We start from the raw sequence: 22496 nt of genomic DNA on the forward strand, positions 1-22496 counted from the left end.
CAACCAGTCGTGACTGAAGCTCATGGTCTCACCGAGTTGCACCGAGTTGAATTAAGCAATATTTCAGAAATATGGAGGGTAACCTGGCCCAACCATCTTTAATCCTTCTAGCTCCAGGAACCAGGATGAACAAAATGACTAAATCTCTGTTTTAATAGCTGCTGTCAAGAGTTTTGCTCTGTAGGGCCCATTTTAGCCGCTCCTGGTGGTAATCTATGGCATTTTCCTGATTAACAGCCATTTTATAACCTGTATAATTGGCCACAAATCAGGGGAATGTCATAATGTAGCAAGAAAACATTGTCATCTCTGTCATAGTCTTGGCTTGGTTTTCTGGAGGAATTATTACTGGAGTAGTTGTAGGCTTTCATTACTTTAAATAATGTACTAACTGAAACACAGAGAGAGACATTTAAATTAATGAACAGTTCTGTCTCCCAACCCTTTCAAGCACTCCTGCTTTTAGTTTTTCCTTTTACCTTAGTGGAAAAGTACCTAAAAATAGCATTTCTTTTGTGGGTGTACTACCAATATTTGGGTTGTAGGGAATGGGGCTGGGGCCAAGGCTAGGGCTTGGAGTAGTGCAGAGTGAAGATGATAGATCAAGTGTGAATTTAAGGTGGGGCCAATAAACTCAGTAGTCAGGAGAAAACATTATTTTAACTCAGTATTTTAGATTTAAAAAATTATTATTTTTTTGTAGCAAGAATACTGCTCAAGCACTGTAGTTGGATTTATTCTGGGCCTCATTTAGAACTTGATGTGATTTTGCATTTCCATTGCTATGCCTATTTATGTTTTCCTTTTCTTTTGATTATTTTTTAGTTGCACATAAGGTCTTTCAGATGTTTCTGTAAAAATTATTAATTTTATTTTTGTGAGAGGCAGAGTGACAGTGGTGAAAAGGGGGGCGGGAAGAAAAGGGAGGAGAAGGAGAGGAGAGAAACAGAAAACCCTTCTATCTGCTGGTTTACTTCCCAATGTCTGAAGTTGCCTGGGATAGACTTAAAGAAAGTCAGGGGCAAAGAATTCCATCTGCATCTCTCCAGTCAGTACCAGACATTCGCATATTGAGCTATCACCTGCTACTTTTCAGAGTATACCATACAGGAAGCTGTGATCAAACCTGGAGCTAGGAGGCAAATCCAGCCATGCTGATACAGGAATGTAGGAAAATCATGCAGTCTTTCAAGTTATGCCAAATTCCTATTCCAACATAACATTTTTTGAAGGTCAAAGGCAATGCCCATAATCGTCACAATGACTAAAATTTTAAAAGCTTGAAGGATGGGAGGATTTGCCTCCGTCCCTGACCTTGAACAAGTCATGTCACTTACCTGCCTCTAACCTTCCTCTGGGGAAAGGTGTTGGATAGGAGCGAGTGCACAAAATAAGGGGTTCACCTCTATTTATCCAACAGGGAAAAGTACTTTGGTTCTTTACAGTCATTATCAGATTGCAAAAAGATCTATCTTCTACGCACACTAGTGCTAGCTGGGAATTTTATTTCAACCATTATACACATTCTGAACTATTTCACTATCAAATTGCTATATATAAGGGAGACAGATCTTCTAATTCCACAGCAACTTTTACTGAATATTAAGGTTATTAATTTACAGCATTCCAAGTGCAAATTATTTAACTATGTGTTTAGGATAAAGAGTAATCACGCTAAGAAAATATAATTAACTTATTTGAAATAAGCAGTAATGAGATAGATGGGAAGATCTAAATTAACAAGATCCTATGTCTTTTTTGAAGAAGATAGAACAAAGTCTGTGACTCAGTATTCGACAAGTGAACGTGAAATCATATGCAGAGGGGACTTATGAACTTGATAATGGACTAGGATCCCTGTAGTAGATAACATTTCGGCTGAAGCTTGGTCAGGTAGAAGGTAGTGAGATGAAAAGTTTGCAGGCAGGGTGAAACATTTCAAGAATAAAGATTAACATTATGAAAACATGGAGTCTTGCACCGTGAATATTTATGTAGGTTGGCAAGATGGGGACAAGCCAAAAAATTCTATGAGACGAGACTGCAGTAAACAAGAGTAAGTAATGGCATTCAAATGAAAAATGTTACAGGAATGGAAGAAATATTATCTTACATAGAGAGTAATGATGCTTAACAATACATCAACACAAACATAAAATATAGGAGAATATTCACTACATTTTGATGTTTGAATCAGGAATATAATAAATGGGGGAAAAGCATATTTAAAAAATTTGAAAACTTTTCAGAATCCACTAATAAAATTAAAGTTTTTTTTTCATAGACAATGCAACATCCACCTAACCCAGACTCTTGTGCTTGTCATTCCTGAAGGGAACCAAGTGAAGTTTGGTACTGTTAAAAATTTGTCATGCAGAATGCTGAGATGCTTTAGATATAGTTAAACTGATACTGTGGAATTAGTCTTTAAATGATTAACTTGTAGCCAATATAAAATAAGATATTAACACAAAAACATGATAAAACTGGTGAGAACATAACTTCCATTAAATTAAGACTATAGAATTATCATACAAATCACATTCAATATATTATATTCTCCAACAGTGTGATAGATGGTCCTGTCAATTACAAAAAATTTAGTCTGAATATAATAAAAACAGTGGCCAGACTCACCTTGTACATCCTGGCCTAGCTTCCTGGCCTCGTTTAGAATCCTGAAGCTTTTCTGCAAGGAGCCTTTGGCATCTTCCTTCAATGAACCCTGGGGACTTGTTGCCTGTAGACAGAGAGAAGAATATCTAGTGTTCAAAGCCGTGGAATCAAAAATAGAACTACTTAAAGGCAGTGTCTGTACAGAATTTAGTTTCAGCAAAGTGTTCTAGACTGCAGATTTGGGACTGTCAGCCATTTAGCACATATTTGGTAATCAGGAGACTGTTTCTTAGAGTAGAGAAAAGGTTCCTAAGAGAATTTTTAATATCTTTAAGAGGCAGGTGGAGAAAATGGGGCTGGCTGTACCTGCAGAGAGCTGGAGGATAAACAACGAGGGTATTTTCTCAAATGAATTATTTTGTTTATTTGAAAGGCAGAGTGACAGAAAGGAAAGATTAAAGGGGATGGAGGAAGTGAAGGAGGGAAAACGGAAGGGATGGGGGGGGAGAGAGAGAGAGAAGTGAGGGAGGGAGAGAGAAAGAAAGAGAAAGATACATTTGCCATCTGTTGGTTCACTCCCCAAATGGCTGTAAAGTCTCAGACTGGGTCAGGCCCAAGCTAAGAGCTTAGAACTCCGTCCAAGTCTCCCCGGTGGGTGGAAAGAACCCAAGGACTTGTTCAATCTTCTGCTGGTTTTCCAGGTGCATTATCTGGGAGCTAGTTCAGAAGCAGAACAGTTGAAGACTTGAACTGGTGATCGGATACGGGACACCAGCATTGTAGACAGCATTGCCTTAACAAACTTGTACCATAATGTTTGCCCCAAATTCACAGGATTAAGGAAGCCAGAAATTACGCAACACTGATGTTATTACAATGGCATAAATGGCCATATTATTCAGTGTTGAAGGAGTCATGTACATTTAAAATAAAAGTATCCAATGACTTCATTCCTGAGCACAGTTACCTCTAATTTTGCAAGCAGTGAGGAACATTTTCTGTATCCTCCAAGTGTCACAATGTTTCTTTGAGAAATCCACCACAAAGTACCATAGCAAACCATAATCTTGAAAATGACAATTTTTGAGCCATAATCATTTCTTAGCAAAGATCTATTCATTGAGGCTTAGATATTAAAAAGTGACACAAAGATAATAGAAAGGAAAAGGGTCATTTAACTTGGCTGTCTAGTTATCCATTTTAATAGTGTTTGCTCCTCAGCAATCATTACATATTACATGTATACTGGGAGATAAATCAAGTAAGATCATATGTGGAAATATTAAATTGGAAAATCATTTCAGGATATAAATAGGGTTGAAGAATACCAAATAGTTGAATTTATAAATCTAAACTCATCTCAAATAAAATATTTTTCAAAGATATCTTCAGTGCCTTAGAAGTACTATTTTAACCATCCATCCTGTAAGAGCATTAAATAAGAAAGATTACAGAACTTTACTACTATTGCAACATGTCCTTCCAACATCATTTGTTTAAGTAATCCACTGCTTTTAGCACAAACTCAGAATACCATGATATCTACAATAGAATATACTAGAGACTTCACATGGATGACATGAGACATTGTGTATAGTTATTGCAAAAAGCCACCTCAGCACATTATTCTGGGGGAAAATAATGGAATGCTGAAATTCTTAGTCCTACATTTTCTTTTGGAAAATAGGGACAGTAACATTTCCTAAGTATAATCTATCTTGGAAAAAGATCAAAATTAATGGCACAAATTTAATACAGTTTACTAAATAAATTTTTAAAAATCCTGCATCCTTCTTATTATTCACGTAGTTTCTATTTTTGATCCAAATTTTCACACTTCAAATTCCCATGGTTATAGCTATTGTGACTCAAAACATGTCAGAGAGAGGAAATGATAAAGAATGCTGTGTGAATATTCCCTAGACATATGAAAACAGCACAAGTGATGGCTGGAAATCTGTCTGAACATGGGGAAAGAGAAAAGATAATTGTAAAAAAATGAGAGGAGATTTTCTAAAGCTTGGGCATCAACTGAAGTTTAAGAAGGGTAAGCTATCTGTGGGTAAAATAGGTCTCAGTAGAAGTAGCACCATTGTAGTACAACTTGTTTTGATATTAATGATTCTGATTCATAAAGATAAGATGGTCCTTTATAATATGAGAAGAATCTAGAAGAAACAGAATGAATACAAACTAAAGAAGGAGGAAAAAAGATACAACAGCTTTCCCTGAAATCTCTCAAGGTTTGGATAGCTTTTTAATGAGATAATCTGGCAAGCATTTAAAAAGCACAATTTTAAAGAGTTAAGCATAGAAGAGTAGATTTGCTGTGTGAAAGAAAATTAAAGGGAATTTTTGGGATCTGGTGCAGTAGCCTAGTGGCCAAATCCTCCCCTTGCATTTGCCAGGATCCCATATGGGCACCAGTTTGTGTCCTGGCTGCTCCACTTCCCATCCAGCTCCCTGCTTGTGGCCTGGGAAAGCAGGCAAGATGGCCTGAAGTCTGGGGACCAACTGTCCGTGTGGGAGACCTGGGAAAAGCTCCCGGCTCCACGCTTCGGATTGGGGATGAACCAGTAGATGGAAGAGCTCTCTCTGTAAATTTGACTTCCAATAAATAAATAATAAATAAGTCTTTTAAAAATTACAGGAAATTTCTGGAAGTGAAGAGAGGAAGGGTCATGCAGTACTAAGAGACTTGAGTCTGAACTTTGGAAATTGTTGAGGGATCACAAAAACTGATATTCAAAATCCATTTTTCTGAGGCCAGTGTGGTGGGTCAACAGGCTAAACCACCATCCGCAAACATTGGCATCCAATATAGGCATCACTTTGTGTCCCAGCTCCTCCACTTTCCATCCAGTTCCCTGCCTGTGGCTTGGGAAAGCAGTGTAGGATGGTCCCAGGCCTTGGGTCTCTGCATCCACTTGGGAGACCCAGAGGAGGCTCCTGGCTCAAGGCTTTGGATCAACTCCCCTCTGGCTGTTGTAGTCATTTGGGTGGTGAACCCTTGGATGGAAGGTTTTTTTATCTCTTCTTCTCTGTGTAAATCTCCCTTTCAAGCAAAAATAAATAAATCACTATTTATTTTAAAAAATTAATAGTTCTTACTTTAATATTTTCAATAGCTTTCACATATTGAGGTGTAAGTCACCTAAATAAACTTTAGATAATCTGTTCAGCAATCCATCATTACCTCAGCTGAGAGGATCCTCATGATCAAGGTAGGAACATATTCACTCTGCTGTTGAATCCTCTTCCATCCCACTGATCTCCTTCCTCTTTCCCACAAACTTACATGCTTTCTATCACCACATATTTGGACTCTGTAGATTTTTATATGAGAATCACATTTAAATTATTTTTCTGTTGCTGGACTTGTTTTGTTGGACTTATACTTGGTATAATCTTAATATTCATACACATTGTATATTAATATTTGATCCCTTATTAGTTACAGAAATTGCAACATGTGTATATACCCCCAATCCACCCACAGACTTATTAAAGGACATTTGAATTGTTTACTACTTTGGCTATTGCAATTGAAAGTGCTTTGAATAGATGTATATAAATATTTATATGAACATATACCCTCACTCTTCCTAGGGGGAATCCCCACAAGTAGACTTGATGTACTACACTTAAGTGTGTATTTAGTATTAAAAATGTATTTCCCAAACCAATTTATGCAATTTTACATTCCAAAAAGAAGTATATAGGAATTTCATTTGCAAGACTTCATGTGACTATTAATTTAAAAATTTCAATATTATAATAGATGCTTAAATCATTTTGGTTTTAATTTGCATTTCCTAATGCCATTTGTTCAAATTCTTTACTCAATTTTTATTTTATTGTCTTTATGAGTGAACTCTGAAGGATATTTATGCATAATATATATACATTTTCTGCTAAATTAATTGGATCTACATTACTACAATTTATTGCTACTCTTTTCATTTTCTTAAAAAGTATGCTTTGGGTACAGTTCTCAATTTGGGTGAAGTCTACTTTATAAGTTTTTTCCCTTTAAGAATTATGCCTTCAGGATTATACCAATGAATCTTTGTTTGCCTGCATATCAAAAGGATTTTTCTTATATTTTCTTTGATTTTTTCTTGTTGACACATAGATCTATAATCTATTTTGAGTTAACTTTGGCAAAGATTATATACATAGAATGATTTTTCTGTGAAGGGGTCACATACGTGTTTTTTTTTTTGCTTGAGTTTGTTGAATGGACTTTCCGTTGCTTTTCGAACTAAACAGAGATCATGTGAACATATCGGCCTTTCAATTCCTAGCCTCCTAATTTATTCTAATGATCTATTTGTCAACATTGATATCAGCATGATACTGTCTGGTAACTATTCCTTTACAGTGTGTGTTGATATCAGATAGCATAATTCTTGCAGAATTTGTCTTTTCATCTCCATGTGAACTCTAAAATGTATCTTTCTATGAAAAGATTACAAGGATTTTATTCAACATTTCATTGCATGTGTAGCATAAGTGTACAAAACTGCCATTAAAAGAATGATTTTTCTGATCAATGAATAAAGTTTTTCTTCTGATTTATTTAGTGTTTTATTTCTCTCAGTAGTATTCAGTGTAGGGGTTTTGTAATTTATTAAAATTCTGATGTTTGGAATCAGTGACTTGGCACTGCAGGCTAATTTGTTGTTAGCAAGGTTGTGTCCCATACAGAGGTACCAGCTGGCCTCTTAGCTGCTAGGCTTTTGAGCAAGCTTCCACTTCCTGTGCCTGGCCAGGCGGTAGAAGACAACGCCACAGCCACTCATGTTAGGCACTGGGAAGGTGTCTTTCTCTCTTTGCATTTCAGGAAAGTAAACCTCAAGAAATCAAATGTATTACTAAGTATCTTATTTTGACTATATTATAAATGCATTGTTTTAATTTATTTATCTTTAGTGCTCTATATATGATTAGTTTTGTAGATTTATGTCATTTATATCTTTTAACATTGCTAAGCTTATTATTTCTAGTAGCTTTTGCAAATAAATCTCACTGGATTTAATGTTTAGACTGCCACGACATTTCTAAAGAAAGACATTTGTACTCATTTTCAATATGGATTTTTTTTTCAGCTTTTGTACTGGGCAGTCAAATGTTAAGTGGAAGTCATGAGAGCAGACATTCTGGCATTGTTCCTGATCTTAAATACAAAATATTCAGTCTCTTACTATTAAGTGTCATGTTAACTATAGGTTTCCTAGAAAACAAATGTTTACAGATATCAAGAAGTTTCAATTGAATCTTAGAATGCAGAAGCTTTCTTCTTTAAAAAATCTTAATTTTATTTTTTTTAAAGGAAGAGTTATCGAGAGAAAGAGAGATCAATCAGTCTTAGATTTGCTCGTTCATTCCCCAGTTGGCTGTAATGGCTGGGGCTGAGCAAGGCTAAAACCAGGAGCTAGGAGCTTCATCTGGGTCTCCCACACAGGTGCTGGGGCCCAAAGCCTTAGCCATGCCCTTGCTGCTTTTCCAGGTGCAGTACCAATGAACTGGTTGGGAAGTGAGACAGCCTATATGGGATGCCAGTGCTGCAGATAGTGACTTAACTTGCTAAATTAAAGTGCTTGCCACACAGTGTTACTTCTCTTCCTCTTCCTCCTCCTCCGCCTCCTTCTTTTCTCTCTCTCTTTAGTTTTTATTTTTTGCAATACAGTCCCATTGGCTCAGAGTTTCACGTTTTACCAAATGCTTATTCTGCATTAATTGAAGAGTTTTATATAGTTTTCTTTGATCTGCTATTATGGCCATAGATTTTTCAAACATCAAAACAAGCCTAATTTCTTTATATATCAGGAATTAAATATAAAGCATTCAATAATTGGTTGGATTTTGCTTGCAGTGACTTTGTTAATTTTTGTAGAATGAGCTTTGGTGCAGTGCTTAAACAGCTGCTCTGGATGCCCACACCCTTTTGGAGAACCTGCGCTAAGCCCTGGTTTCTCCTCTTCTGATTCAGCTTTATGGTGTAAGCTCAGCAGACTGCAGATGATGACTTGTGTACTTGGTTCCCTGCTGCTCACAAGAGATCTGAATGGAGTTCTAGGTTTCTGGCTTAGAATTAGCACAGCCCTGGCAATTGCAAGCATTTGGGAGGAATAGCTCTGGCTATTGCAAGCATCACAAGATAGAAAACCCTTATCTCCCCCTCTGATTCTCTGAAAGAAATAGGACTATACAGTTGCAAGTGCAACATTTTTTAATTTGAGTATGTCATGGAATTGTAGGTATTGGCAATGGTGGAAAATCTAGTATCACATTGTCAAGATATATCTAATAGTTTCATTGGGAATCCTCCTTTTACATGGGAGTAGAGATGCATACCACAATGTATCTCCACATCCCGATATGCTAGTCATCATTATATAGTTCATCTATGAAAATATGTGTGTGCATGTGTTTGTAGAATGAATATATATATATATGTTTTGTGTTTGCTATGAATGTCCTCTTAATATCCTTTACTGTCTGCAGAAGTTGTACTGGTTTCACTTCTCTTACTCCCCAGACATTAGTAGTTAGTTAGTGACTTTTCTGATGTTTTTCTGGTAAGTCTGGCTGGATGGCTGTCAATTTGCAGATCTTCCACTGGACACTGTTCCTCGCCCAGCAATACAAATGAACTCTGACTGGAGATTAACTACAGACTTCCTTGTTGCACTTTTTCTGTGTCCTTGCATTCCTGAATATCAACATTTTTCTGCAAACATGCCCGGTTGTAGCAACAGTGTGAAGAACTAAGGCTACCTGGCACAACAGGGTCTATTATTAGAAATTTCGAATATCAGACAAAAGAAGCTGGACAGCATGCTGTCTGGAGGCACTGGAAGTTTCTAGATAGGAGAGGACAATCAGGACTGGGCTCTATGGGTGGCTATGTGGGGGAAAACAAATCACTAGGCAGCTACTGCAATTGTATGTACCAGGGAAAGCAGGGTATAAATCTCAGGCAAGGACGACAGAATTGAGAGAGTCAGACGCATAGGACAGGCTTGAACATTTCAAGAAGCTCTCCAAAATATTAATGGGTTGATGGCACGCAACTGTCAGTCATAAGTAGTTGGCAAATAATCCAGTTTTAGATGACAGGTTTTTTATATGATAAGCAAATGGGAAACCACTATCCTTGTATGCATGAACTGAGGACTGTTCAACTTGTTGAAATTTGAAGAGAACCTTTTCCATCCTTGCTTACTAGGTTACTGAAGCACATCAACAGTATCAGGAGAGGTGGTGAAGCAGCATTTTTCAAGCTAATTATACTTCATGTATATTCATAAGCATCACATCTGAGTTTCTAGCTGTGTCTAGAGTTTTACAGCACATGTGAAATACAAATGACAGTCTTACAGTTGCAGGATATTTTTTGTTTAAGAGGCTGTATTTTATAACAATCTTCACATTCTCAATGTTCTATCTGTATACACATAATGGCATACATATGTATACATATGTTATAGACATTTTATGTCATAAGAAATGGAATATATTAAACATCAGTTGTCATGTTTTTTCATTCGTAATTATTTATAAAATGTGATATAATTAAAATACCTGACTAACAAATATATAAGAAGCGATGAAATGACAAAGACTATAAAGGTTTAATGGAGGGTCTGGCACTTGATTGCATTTTAATGTGTGTTAGTTTCCTTCTCCTATTTGTAAAATATTCATAGCAGCTCTGGGGAAAGCATAATGTCATTGCTTAATGAGAATTGAGTTGACTGATTTACCTCACAACAGTTTTGAGATGTCTCAAGTACCACATGAAACTGTGAGTATTCAAAATGGAAATACCACATTCTTTCCTAATGGACCTGGAGTCAAGTCAGAGAAAAGGACAAAGAAGTCACTTCTAAAGAAACACTTGTCACTGCCACAACGAAGCACAGAAGCATCTAATATTCCCCTCCCTGTGGGTTCGATCCCGGCAGGTGAGACCTGGAGATGTGCTGGTTTACGTGATGCACACACTCGTACCTCAAACAAGCCTGTGGGTCTTGGGTGATGCTTTCTATATTCTGCTTCAAATATTTTTTTAAACATTTCATCACCAATACCCTTATTCGAGATACATTTTCTGAACACACTGAAGTTAATAAAGTAGTAACAGAGTTGAGCATGGCTTGTAGTCTATGCCATTGCTCTCCTCACGTAACATCTTAGAAGACAATCCTGCACATTTCCACAGGGATTAGCATGTTAAAATTACATGTCGACTGGGGACTCGCAAGATGGCCGACATAGGAAGATGGATGTGAGGGAGCTCACAGACAGAGAGGGATAGAACGCGACAAAAGCGTAAGTGGAGCAGCATAGACCTGCAGGGAGAGGAGCGTGAAGTTATCAGGACAGTGTGGAGCCAAAAAAATCCACAAAATTCGGAAGAGCAACCAGGAAAACAAACGAGACAAGGCAGGGAAGACGGTGTTCCGCTCCAGACCTGCTGAGTCACAGCCGCTGGGAGCCGCCCCTGCAGCCGCACGAGACACAGCAGCCACAGAAACCTCCGGCAGCCGCCATACCCGCCACAGACCCTGACCCGCCGCAGCCGCCAGGAGCAGCACCCACGGCGAAAGTCCTCACCAGAGGCAGAGGCAGACTGCAAGAACTTGAGGTTTGAGGGAGCTGGGTAGGGGCAGCAGTGGGTCGGAGGCTCCGGGAGTTAACTCTCCAGCGGCAGGCACAGACCCTGAACATCCTTGGTACTCATCTCCCCACCCCTCCACCCGCCCCCCCCCCCCCCCCGGGCGACTCCAGCCTCTGGGGACACAAGGCAAGTGCCTTAAAACTGCCAAAACTGTCTTGGAGTTGACGCACAGCGGTCCTGTGCGCTGAGGAGAAAGGCAGAAGGCACACTGAATACTCCCCCGTGCCTTGCAGACTGGCACACAGCTAGGCGGTACTGATCCACAGGAACCCACACCTCTGGACTGTGCGGACCCGGGTGTGCCTCTGGGCTGGGCGGTCCTGTGCAAGCGCTGGGGCGGTCCCCTGCACTCGGGTGGGCGGTCCCGTGCTGCTGGGGTGGGCGGACCTGCGCAGGAGGCGCTTCTAGAGAGCATCTGGAACAACCCACGCCCTACAGTCCTGTGCTTGGAAAACACACCAGGAGGGCACTGCGGACCCGCGTGCAGGAGGCGTTCCCAAAGAGCGCCTGGAACCTCCACGCCCTGCAGTCCCTGACACTGGGGACACACTGAGAAAGCACCTAGAATCCTCTGTGCCCTGTGTTCCTGCGCAAAGGGGGCGCACACAGAGTGCCTTCATTCCCCCACGTCCTGTGGTCTCATACGTGTAGGGGACAAGCTGAGAGTGCGCTTTGAGTCTGCTGGGCCTTGGAAGTGGCGCCCTGTGGTCCAGTGTACTGGAGACGCACCAAAAGTGCCTTGAAAATTCCCGCACCCTGCTACTCCACGCCTGCACGCTCGGATCTCTACAGGATAGCGCTTGGAGACCCCTCAGCAAGCTGGTGCCTGGGTCTCTCAAAAACAAACACTAGACTAGGGTGAGAATCCAACAACACCTTGGGCCACAAATATGGGAAGAAATAAGAGAGTTAGTGACGTAGACACAGCTTGCTCCGCCCCAAAAAGCCACCATAAAGCTTGGTCAATCGCAGAGATTACAGATGAAGAAATTGAAGACGTCTCTGATAAGGAGTTCAGAAAAATAATTATAAAACTCTTCAGAGACAATGAAAAGCGATGGGACGAGCTCAAAGATTTTAAAAACCACATAGTCACAGAAACAAAATCGCTCAAAAACGAGATCCTAGACTTGAAGAACAAAGTTGAGAGCTTAGGCAACAGAATTACAGCAGCAGAAGACAGGATATCCGACTTGGAAGATTCCCAGAATGAAAACAGGCAGATTATTAACCAACTAGAGTCACAACTACACAAGGCAACCAAGACGATCCAAGAGATGAACGACAACATCAAGAAGTCAAATATCAGAATAATGGGGCTCCCAGAAGGAGTGGAAAGAGAGACAGGCATACAACCAGTACTTGAGGAAATTATGCAGGAGAACTTCCAAAATACCTGGAACATGAACCCAATCCAAATTCAGGAAGGCCAGAGGACTCCCCACAGGGTGGACCCAAAACGATCCTCCCCAAGACACGTGGTAATCAAGCTACCCTCCAATGAATACAAAGAAAGAATCCTAAGGTTAGCACGAACCAAAGAGAAGCTTACATTTAGGGGCAGGACCATCAGAATCACTGCCGACTTCTCAGAACAGACGCTCCAGGCAAGAAGGGAGTGGAACAAAATCTTTCAAGTACTGAAAGAGAACAACTGTCAACCAAGAATACTCTACCCAGCAAAGATTTCATTTGTATACGAGAACGAAACTAGATACTTCCACAGCAAAGAGAAATTAGAAGAATATGCCAACACAAAACCAACTCTACAAAATCTCCTTAGAAATGCGCTACTCCCAGAGAAAAAGGAAGCAAGCCATAAGCAAGGATGGCAATCAGGGAGATCTCAATAAAGTCCATCCACAGAAACGACAATCAATTACCAACAACCTCAAAAACACAGGCATATGTCACGGCAAAATTATAATTTCTCAATATTAACCCTCAATACAAATGGCTTAAATTCATCACTCAAAAGGCACCGATTAGCAGACTGGGTTAAAAATCAGGACCCAACTATATGCTGCTTGCAAGAAACACATCTAACCAGAAGGAACTTCAGGAAACTTAAAGTGAAAGGGTGGAAACAAATATTCCATGCCAATGGACGAGAAAAAAAGGCTGGTGTGGCAGTCCTATTCTCAGATGATACGGACTTCAAAGTAACAAATGTCAAAAAGGATAGGGAAGGGCGCTACATCTTCTTGAAAGGGAGGATCCAACAAGAACCAATCGCCATTCTTAACATTTATGCTCCTAGCCCGGATGCACCCAGCTACGTGAAACAACTACTTTTGGACTTAAAGGGAGACATAGATGAACATACGATAATTCTGGGAGACCTGAACACCCCACTAACACCAATAGATAGATCAACGCAGCAAAAGCTCAACAGAGAAACCACAGATCTCATACACACAATAGAACAACTGGACCTAGTAGACGTCTATAGAATATTTCATCCTAAGGCCACAGACTACACCTTCTTCTCAGCAGTGCATGGCACCTTCTCCAGGATAGACCACATAATAGGACACAAAGCAAGTTTAACTAATTACAAAAATATCAGAATCGTACCATGTATCTTCTCAGACCATCACGGAGTGAAACTGGAAATCAACAACTCAAAATGTCCCAGGAAACATGTAAACTCCTGGAGGCTGAACAATATGCTATTAAACGAACAATGGGTTAGAGAAGAAATTAAAGACGAGATCAAAAAATTTATGGAAATCAACGAAAACCCAGATACAAAAGTCCAAAACTTATGGGACACCGCCAAAGCAGTGTTGCGTGGTAAGTTTATTGCAATAAGCGCGCACGTCAAAGCCCAAGAAAGGCAACAAATGCAAGAATTAAGGACACACCTCCAGGAACTGGAAAAGCAACAGCAGAAAGACCCCACAAACAAGAGGAAACAAGAAATTATCAAAACAAGACAAGAACTAAACCAGAAAGAAATTAAAAAAACCATTCAGAAAATAAATGAATCAAAAAGCTGGTTCCTTGAGAGGATAAACAAAATAGATACCCCATTGGCCCGATTGACAAAGAAAAAACAAGACAAAGCAAGAATTAGCAGTATCAAAGATGAAAAAGGCAACATAACAACAGACGCTACTACCATTAAGGAAATAATTAGAAATTATTACAAAGAACTATATGCCAACAAATTCGATAATCACTTGGAAATGGAAAGATTCCTAGACTCCCACCACTTACCAAAACTCACCCCAGAAGCAACAGAAGACCTGAATAAACCCATTACTGAATCAGAGATAGAATCAGTGATTAAAGAGCTCCCAACAAAGAAAAGCCCAGGCCCAGATGGTTTTACCACAGAATTCTACAAAACATTCCAACCAGAGCTAACCCCAATCCTTTACAAGCTCTTCAAAACAATAGAAAAGGAAGCAACTCTTCCAAACTCATTCTATGAAGCCAATATCACCTTAATCCCCAAACCGAATAGAGAATTAACAGAGAAGGAAAACTACAGACCGATCTCCCTGATGAACGTTGACGCTAAGATTCTCAACAAAATCCTAGCCAATAGAATACAAAAAAACATCAGACAGATCATCCACCCAGACCAAGTAGGTTTCATCCAGGGAATGCAGGGATGGTTCAACATAAGAAAATCCATAAATGTGATACATCACATCCAAAAACTGAAAAACAAAAACCATATAATAGTATCAATAGATGCAGAAAAAGCCTTCGACAAAATTCAACACCCCTTCATGTTAAAAACCCTAACCAGGGTGGGGATAGAAGGAACAATCCACAACATAATCAAAGCAATATATGAAAAACCCAATGCCAGCATCATACTAAATGGAGAAAAACTGGATCCCTTCCCACTGAGATCTGGAACAAGACAAGGCTGCCCACTATCACCACTGCTATTCAATATAGTCCTAGAGGTACTTGCAGAAGCCATAAGACAAGACAAAGAAATCAAAGGAATCCAAATTGGAAATGAAGAAGTCAAGCTTTCACTATTCGCAGACGACATGATTCTCTACATAGAAGAACCAAAAAACTCAATACAAAGACTCCTAGAACTCATACGAGAATTTGGCAGAGTGGCAGGATACAAGATAAATGAACAAAAATCAACAGCCATGGTGTATGCAAATGGCCGCAAGATGGAAGAAGATCTAACCAACAAGCTACCATTCAAAATAACAGAGAAAAGCATGAAATATCTGGGAATAAATTTAACCAAAAGCGTAGATGACCTTTATGAAGAAAATTACAAAACACTCAAAAATCAAATAGAACAAGACCTCGAAAGATGGAACAACATCCCATGCTCCTGGATAGGCAAAATTAATATCATCAAAATGTCTATACTACCAAAAGCAATATATACATTCAATGCAATCCCAATCAAATTACCCACAGCATTCTTCATCGAACTGGAAAAAATGATACACAGATTCATCTGGAAACACAAAAAACCACGAATAGCCAGAACCACTCTGAAGAACAGGCACTTAACAGGGGGAATCACAGTACCAGATCTATGGACATACTATAGGGCAGTGGTCATCAAAACAGCCTGGTACTGGCACAAAGATAGAGAGGAAGATCAGTGGAGCAGAATAGAAACAACAGATGGAAACCCACACAGATACAGTCAATTAATCTTCGACAAAAAGACAGACAACAACCCAAGCAAATGGAAAGGTCTGTTCAATAAATGCTGTTGGGACAACTGGTTAATAGCCTGCAGAAACAAAAAGATAGACCCACATCTCTCACCATACACCAAGATCGAATCTAAATGGATAAAAGACCTAAACCTACATCCAGAAACCTTCAAACTTTTGGAAGAAAATGTTGGAAACACACTGCAACACTTAGGGGTAGGCCCTCACTTCCTAAAAAAGACTCCAAATGCAGTAGAAATCGAGACCAAAATAAACAATTGGGACCTCATCAAACTAAAAAGCTTCTGTACAGCTAGAGAAACAATCAATAAAGTAAAAAGGCAACCCACAGAATGGGAGAAGATCTTCGCACACGACATAGGTGATAGAGGGCTAATCTCCAGAATATACAAAGATCTCCAGAGAAACCAAAACACCAGAACAAACAAACTGCTCAAGAAATGGGCACGGGAAATGGGCAAACACTTCACAAAAGAACAAACCCAAATGGCAAACAAGCATATGAAAAAATGCTCAAGTTCCCTGGCAATAAGGGAAATCCAAATGAAGACAACAATGAGGTACCACCTAACTCCAGTAAGGATGGCACACATACATAATACCACCAACACTTGCTGGCGAGGATGTGGGGAAAAGGGAACCCTTCTCCACTGCTGGTGGGAGTGTAGACTTGTACAGCCTCTATGGGAATCAGTTTGGCGAATACTCAAACAACTGAAAATCAACATACCATATGATCCAGCAATAGCACTCCTTGGGATATATCCAAAACATCTTCTACTCAAGAAACCAACATGCACACCTATGTTCATAGCAGCACAATCTACGATCGCAAAAACCTGGAAGCAGCCAAAATGCCCATCAGTGGAAGACTGGCTAAGAAAGTTATGGTTCATCTACTCCATGGAATACTACTCAGCTATTAAGAAAAACGAAATGCAATTCTTTGTGGACAAATGGGCCCGACTGGAATCCATCATGCTAAGAGAAATGAACCAATCCCAAAAGGTTAAATACCACATGTTTGCCTTAATCTGAGATGAAAAGAGAACAACTTGGAAAATAGTACCTGTATATTGTAATATTAGTGCAATCTCTTATAACCTGTATCCAATGCAATAAGATAAGGCGATATAATCTATAAACCAACAATTAATGTCAGAATACTTAAGATCTACATCGAAAATCTGTAAAACCTACTATACCCTCAATACGCTATGTTAACCTGTAATGGGGGGGAGTGCAGGGAAATCTTTCAGGACCATAAAAAGAGAGAGAAAAAAGTACAATATAGCCTATCAAGATCAAATCTGGTAATTCATAGATAACAGACTCAAAGTGGCACTAAACAACAATAAAACTACTATACCAATGCATGAGGGGGGAATCGGGTGCGATCCTGACAACCTCTTAACAGGAGGTCATGTGCGTGGAGCAGGGGAGCACTCCAGGGTGGAGCAGGTGGTAAGGAGAAAGCCTGGATCCCAACCATGAAGACTCCCAGACCTTCACCACAAACTATTAATACGAGCAACAAGGACTATATCCCAACTGCCAAGGAGGCCACAGGGAATTGGATGCCCTCAGAGGCCGAGTACTCTGAGGTCACCCACCCCCAACCGGAGCTTCCACAGGGGATGGAAGAAGTCCAAACACTACAGTGCAGAAACCAACGTCATCGGAAAGACAACCAGAAGCCCTGAGTGGTCTGCAGAAACAGAAGAACAATAAACGTCCTTCCGGACCAGGGAGGAGAGCTTTCTCTGGTCCGAGACTGGCTCCACCTCTGGACCCCCCCTCCCTCGCAATGACCATCGGGATCGCTTCGAAAACCCCTCACAGCAAACAAACAATCATACAAACTAAAAAAAAAAAAAAAACCTAAAATAAATAAACAACAGAAAGTAGAACTTGAAATCTGACAGGAAAGAGCTGGCATGGATTGGCTCATGCCTCGCTGGGTGGGTCACAAAGATTAGTTTTACTCCTCACCATGGTGCTGAGGATTTTCCTGCACACTCCCCCCCAAAAAAAAAAAAAAAAAAATGTTCTGCACCTAAAATGTTGACATATATCTTGTTAGAGTTACAAGCCAGTCTGGATTATCCTAAAATCTGCCAAGATCAGCAAAATTTTACTTCAACACAACAACTGGCTAAATACTAAGATGAAATGGACACGAAACAGCTGAATGGTGCCTTATGGCCATTTTAAGGTATAGAGCAGCCGGTCCTGTATATGAACTAAATTGAAATGTCAATGAGCTAATCATAGGTTGTGGCTAGGACTTGTTTTCCTTATTTTTTTTTTTTTTCTTTTTAATACACTGGTTACTCAAAACCATGTCAATTCCATAACATTGCAAATTGCTGTTGATGTTATATTGGGACTCTTAATTGACTGTGATGATATTCTGCCAGCCCAAACTTCAGACCAGAAAAGGTCTCCCCAAGAAACTGTTCAACCAATCTGGACAATAAGTAGCTGGACTCTATGCTTGGTATATGTTTGCAATGAAAGAATCTTGATTGAATTTGAACTGTAATACTGCATCAAGGTGGAGGAATCCACCGGGGGGAGGGGAGGGGGAGGGAGGGGGGGATTCCCAGAGCCTATGAAACTGTCACATAATGCAAAATAATTAACAATAAAAAAAAAAAAAAAAAAAAAAAAAAAAAAAAAAAATTACATGTCAATCTGGGTGATTTCAAATTTAATACATTTTAATAAAAATTATTTAGAGTCTACAGGGAAGATTAGTTGTAAAGTGTTTATGTGTAGCAGGAATGAGAAGATATTCATATTTGAGTATCCCCTACTACTGTTAAAAATCAGGGGCGATGTTCTCACAGCAATAGATTCTCAGAAGAAACAGTGCAGTCCACCCATGTATATTTTTAAACAAGGTATACTTTTTGAGACCTAAAAAAGCAATTCATGTGTAATTTTAATTGATTTAAAATGATAAAAGAGTTAAATAGCAACCACTTATATGTGCAAAAATTAACCGCATAGGAAAATGTAGAATATAAAAAAAATACTTGGGATTAGGTTAGCTACATATGTATTCTCTGCCTCTATATTATGTATATGTCCTATTATTCAATAATGAGGATTCACTGCTTTTGTCAGAACTTTTAAAGATCATGCAAAATGTTAAAATAAGGAAATAATTACATATTAACTTTAAAGACATTTTAATATAATCTGCATATTTTATATAATAAGAAATATGAAAATGAGATGTGAATTACAAATGACCCAAGAAATGAATCAATGAAATGGCCTTAGTCAGGCATTGCTTGAGAGGTTGTAGACTCCTGCCAGTGCACAGTGTCCCAGGGAGGCTGCGGGGCTAGATGAGCCTCTTTGGAAATTCTCCAAGTTCGTGAGGGACATCACGGAAGAGAGGAAAGTGAGATTTACAAACTAGATAATAACAATAAGATTGTAACTAGATAATAATCACTTTCGTCCAGTTGCAGCGTAAAATTGCTCCAGCACCCACGGGACCAATGGCAGGGTGCAAAAAGGCAGCTGCTAGATTAGCAGCTGGACACAGAGCTCAGATGAGAAGAAACTGTAACAGGAGCTTTGATTTTGAGTAAAGGCAAGAAAGAAGTAACATCAAATGAAAGGCCATTCAGACAGTTTAGCATCTCCTGCTCTTAATGTCCAGAATCCAACCAAGCCAAGCCAACCTTTTAATTACTCCACTTATGAGTGGGAATGCTAAATATTAGGATGATGTCCACCAATGGTCTTAAATAAATTTAGTTGAGAAATTATAAACTTAGAGTACCCTACAGCGTTATCTCAAAGAGTTTCTGATTGAAACTATAAATGACCTGAATTATTAAAAATATGTTTAATGCTTGGTCTTATTGAAAATCTGCTCCCAACAGATTATTAGATTTTTTAAATGTTTATTCATTTGAAAAGCAGTTACACAGAGAGAAGGAAAGACATACACACAGAGCAAGGCCGAGAGAATGGAGTGAGACAGAGAGGAACAATATTCCATCTGCTGATTCACTATCCAAATGGTCAGTGGTGCTAGTCCAGGCCAAAGCTGGGAGCCAAGAGTTTCTGCAAGGTCTCCCACACAGGTGGGAGAGCCTCAAGCACTTGGACCTTCAGAGCTGTTTTCCCAAAACATTAGAACTGAGATGGATTGGAAGCAGAGCAGCTGTGACTCAAACACCCATGTGGGAGGCTGGTGGTGCAGACAGCAGGATCACTTGTGGCACCGCAGTGCTGGACCCATTAGATTCTTTTAAAATTACTCTCTTAAATCTACCATGTGCAAAGAAAATCATTAGAATCAGCATGCTTGATGGTTTCTTTTTCACAGGCAGACTTAATACTCTTGATAACTTAGATTCTTACTGACTTTTTCATATTTTAATTATATCAATCAGTTCTCAAGTAAACTAAAATAGATGATGAAGGGAACATGCTCACCATTTTCAGTGACAGATTCAACTGTCAACTCAGTCACAAGGTTATACTGCTTTCCATTCATTTTACTCCAGTAAAAAATGTAAATTGCAATGATTATACACACTAATGAGCAGCCAAAATTGCTGTTTCATTGACTGCTATGGAAGGGAGATAAAGCATACATTTAAAAATTTACAACTTGGCTTGAACCACAACTTTCAGACCATTTTAATACAATGGATTTGCTTCTGTTACCCATATAGTCTGTTATGTAAAAAATTAGGACTCAAAAGAATCTTACAGGTATTTTTTATATCTTTTAGTTCAAACAATTTCAGCAATTATATTTTTAAAAGATAGGAACTGGTGCTGTAACATAATGAATTAAGTTGCAGCATGTAATTTTGGTATTTCATATTGGAGTTGCAGTTTGCATCCCTGATGCTTCACTTCTAATTCAGCTTTCTACTATCATGCCTGGGAAGGCAGAAGATAACTCAAGTACTTGTATCCCAGGTCTCACAAACCATGGGTGAGGGAGAGAGTGTGAGTCATGACAATAAGAACACATAATTCCTTGCATGTTGCTTTATGGAAATAACCACCCCTTCTCTTCTGTACAAGGGCAATGCTATCTGAACACCTACTGTATTCTACTGGAAGTAATCAGAGTGAAAAAATCAGAATGGCACTGAATGTCACATGAGAAAGACTTGATTTTTCCATGCAACAACTATGTAAGTGGGATCACTGTGAAAATTAGTGAGACAAAGACTTAGAGGAGGAAAGGAAAAGAGAAAAAAAAAACAAAGGGAAGAAAGAAAGCAAAGAAAGAAGGAAGGAAGGGAGAGAAGAAGCAAGCAAGCAAACAAGTAAGCAAGCTAAAGGGGAGAATCAGGACAAAAATATTTTTCTCTTTTAAAAAAATATTTATTTATTTAAAAAGCAGAGTGAGAGGAAGAAAGAAAGGAGGGGAGGAATGAGAATGAGAGAAGGAATGAGACTCCTGTTGGCTCATTCCCCAAATGGCTACAACAACCACATCTGGGTCAGGCCAAAGCTGAGCCTGGAATTTCATTTAGATTTCCCATGTGGGTGGCAGGGACCAGCTACTTAGGCCATCTTCTGTTGCCTTGCCAGGCACGTTAGAAGGAAGCTGGATGGGAAGTAGAGCTATCGGAACTTGAACCAGTGCCCCAACCAGAGGTTTGTTCCACTAAGCCACATTGCTGGACCCATGATTTTGCATATGGTATGGAATTCATTGATTATGGAGCAAGAAACAAATATATTAGTATATGCACTTAAGTTTAAAACCAAAAAAGTGAAGGAGCTAAACAGGATGATGATCTCATACTTGGTTAAATATACTATATCTAATTCATCATGCCATTAGTTAAATATATAATGTTCCACATTAATAAAAAATATGTGTTGGCTTCTTTATATATTTTGCTAAGCATGGCAATAATAAAACTAATATTTGAACTACTTAGAAGTGGTGCAGAACAGACACAGAAGTGTTAGGTTAGGGAATTATTAATTGAACATTATTGCATTGAAGAAAATTAAAGCATGAATGGTGCTTAGAACAAAAAATAATTTAGGGTTTCTTGTCTGTGTGAAGAATGAGGGTTGCTATTGAATTTCCATATACATTTTTCTTGATTTTTTAAAATAGTCGACATCTGGGAAGATTGATTTTCTATCTTCTCTTTCCTTCATTTTCAATCATTTTAAAAATATTTAACTTAAAAATAATTTAAGCACTTTGAGAAGTTGAGAAACAAATGCAGACACCTGCATTTACAGCATCATGAAATGAATGTGAATGATTTCTGTATTTGTGCAGATCTTTAAAACACAGACCCTTGAATGTTCTTTGATAGTGGTTTATTCAGTTCCACATTCCTATTTTTTTTAAAATATTGCCCTGTATATATTTTGTGTCAAGATTACACTAACTTTAAAATGTTAACTTGGGAACTTTGCTTTGCTATTCTTGGAACAATTTACATGATCCATTCTATATATTTTGGTGGACATTGTTATTTTGCTGCAGGAAAATA

At 38.9% G+C, this 22496-nt stretch overlaps 1 protein-coding gene across 4 annotated transcripts in view; it reads right to left on the reverse strand.

Annotated features, from left to right (window-relative positions):
- The window catches only part of LAMA2 (laminin subunit alpha 2), a 634064-nt gene that overhangs the window by 105352 nt on the left and 506216 nt on the right, over positions 1-22496 (reverse strand). For all 4 annotated transcript variants that reach the window (XM_058676547.1, XM_058676596.1, XM_058676658.1 and 1 more), the window contains one exon: positions 2638-2740. In XM_058676547.1, the coding sequence (XP_058532530.1) occupies positions 2638-2740 (103 nt within the window). The remainder of the gene's footprint in view (positions 1-2637; positions 2741-22496) is intronic.

This window comes from Ochotona princeps, chromosome 1 (assembly GCF_030435755.1).
Source record: "Ochotona princeps isolate mOchPri1 chromosome 1, mOchPri1.hap1, whole genome shotgun sequence".
Classification (NCBI taxonomy): domain Eukaryota; kingdom Metazoa; phylum Chordata; class Mammalia; order Lagomorpha; family Ochotonidae; genus Ochotona; species Ochotona princeps.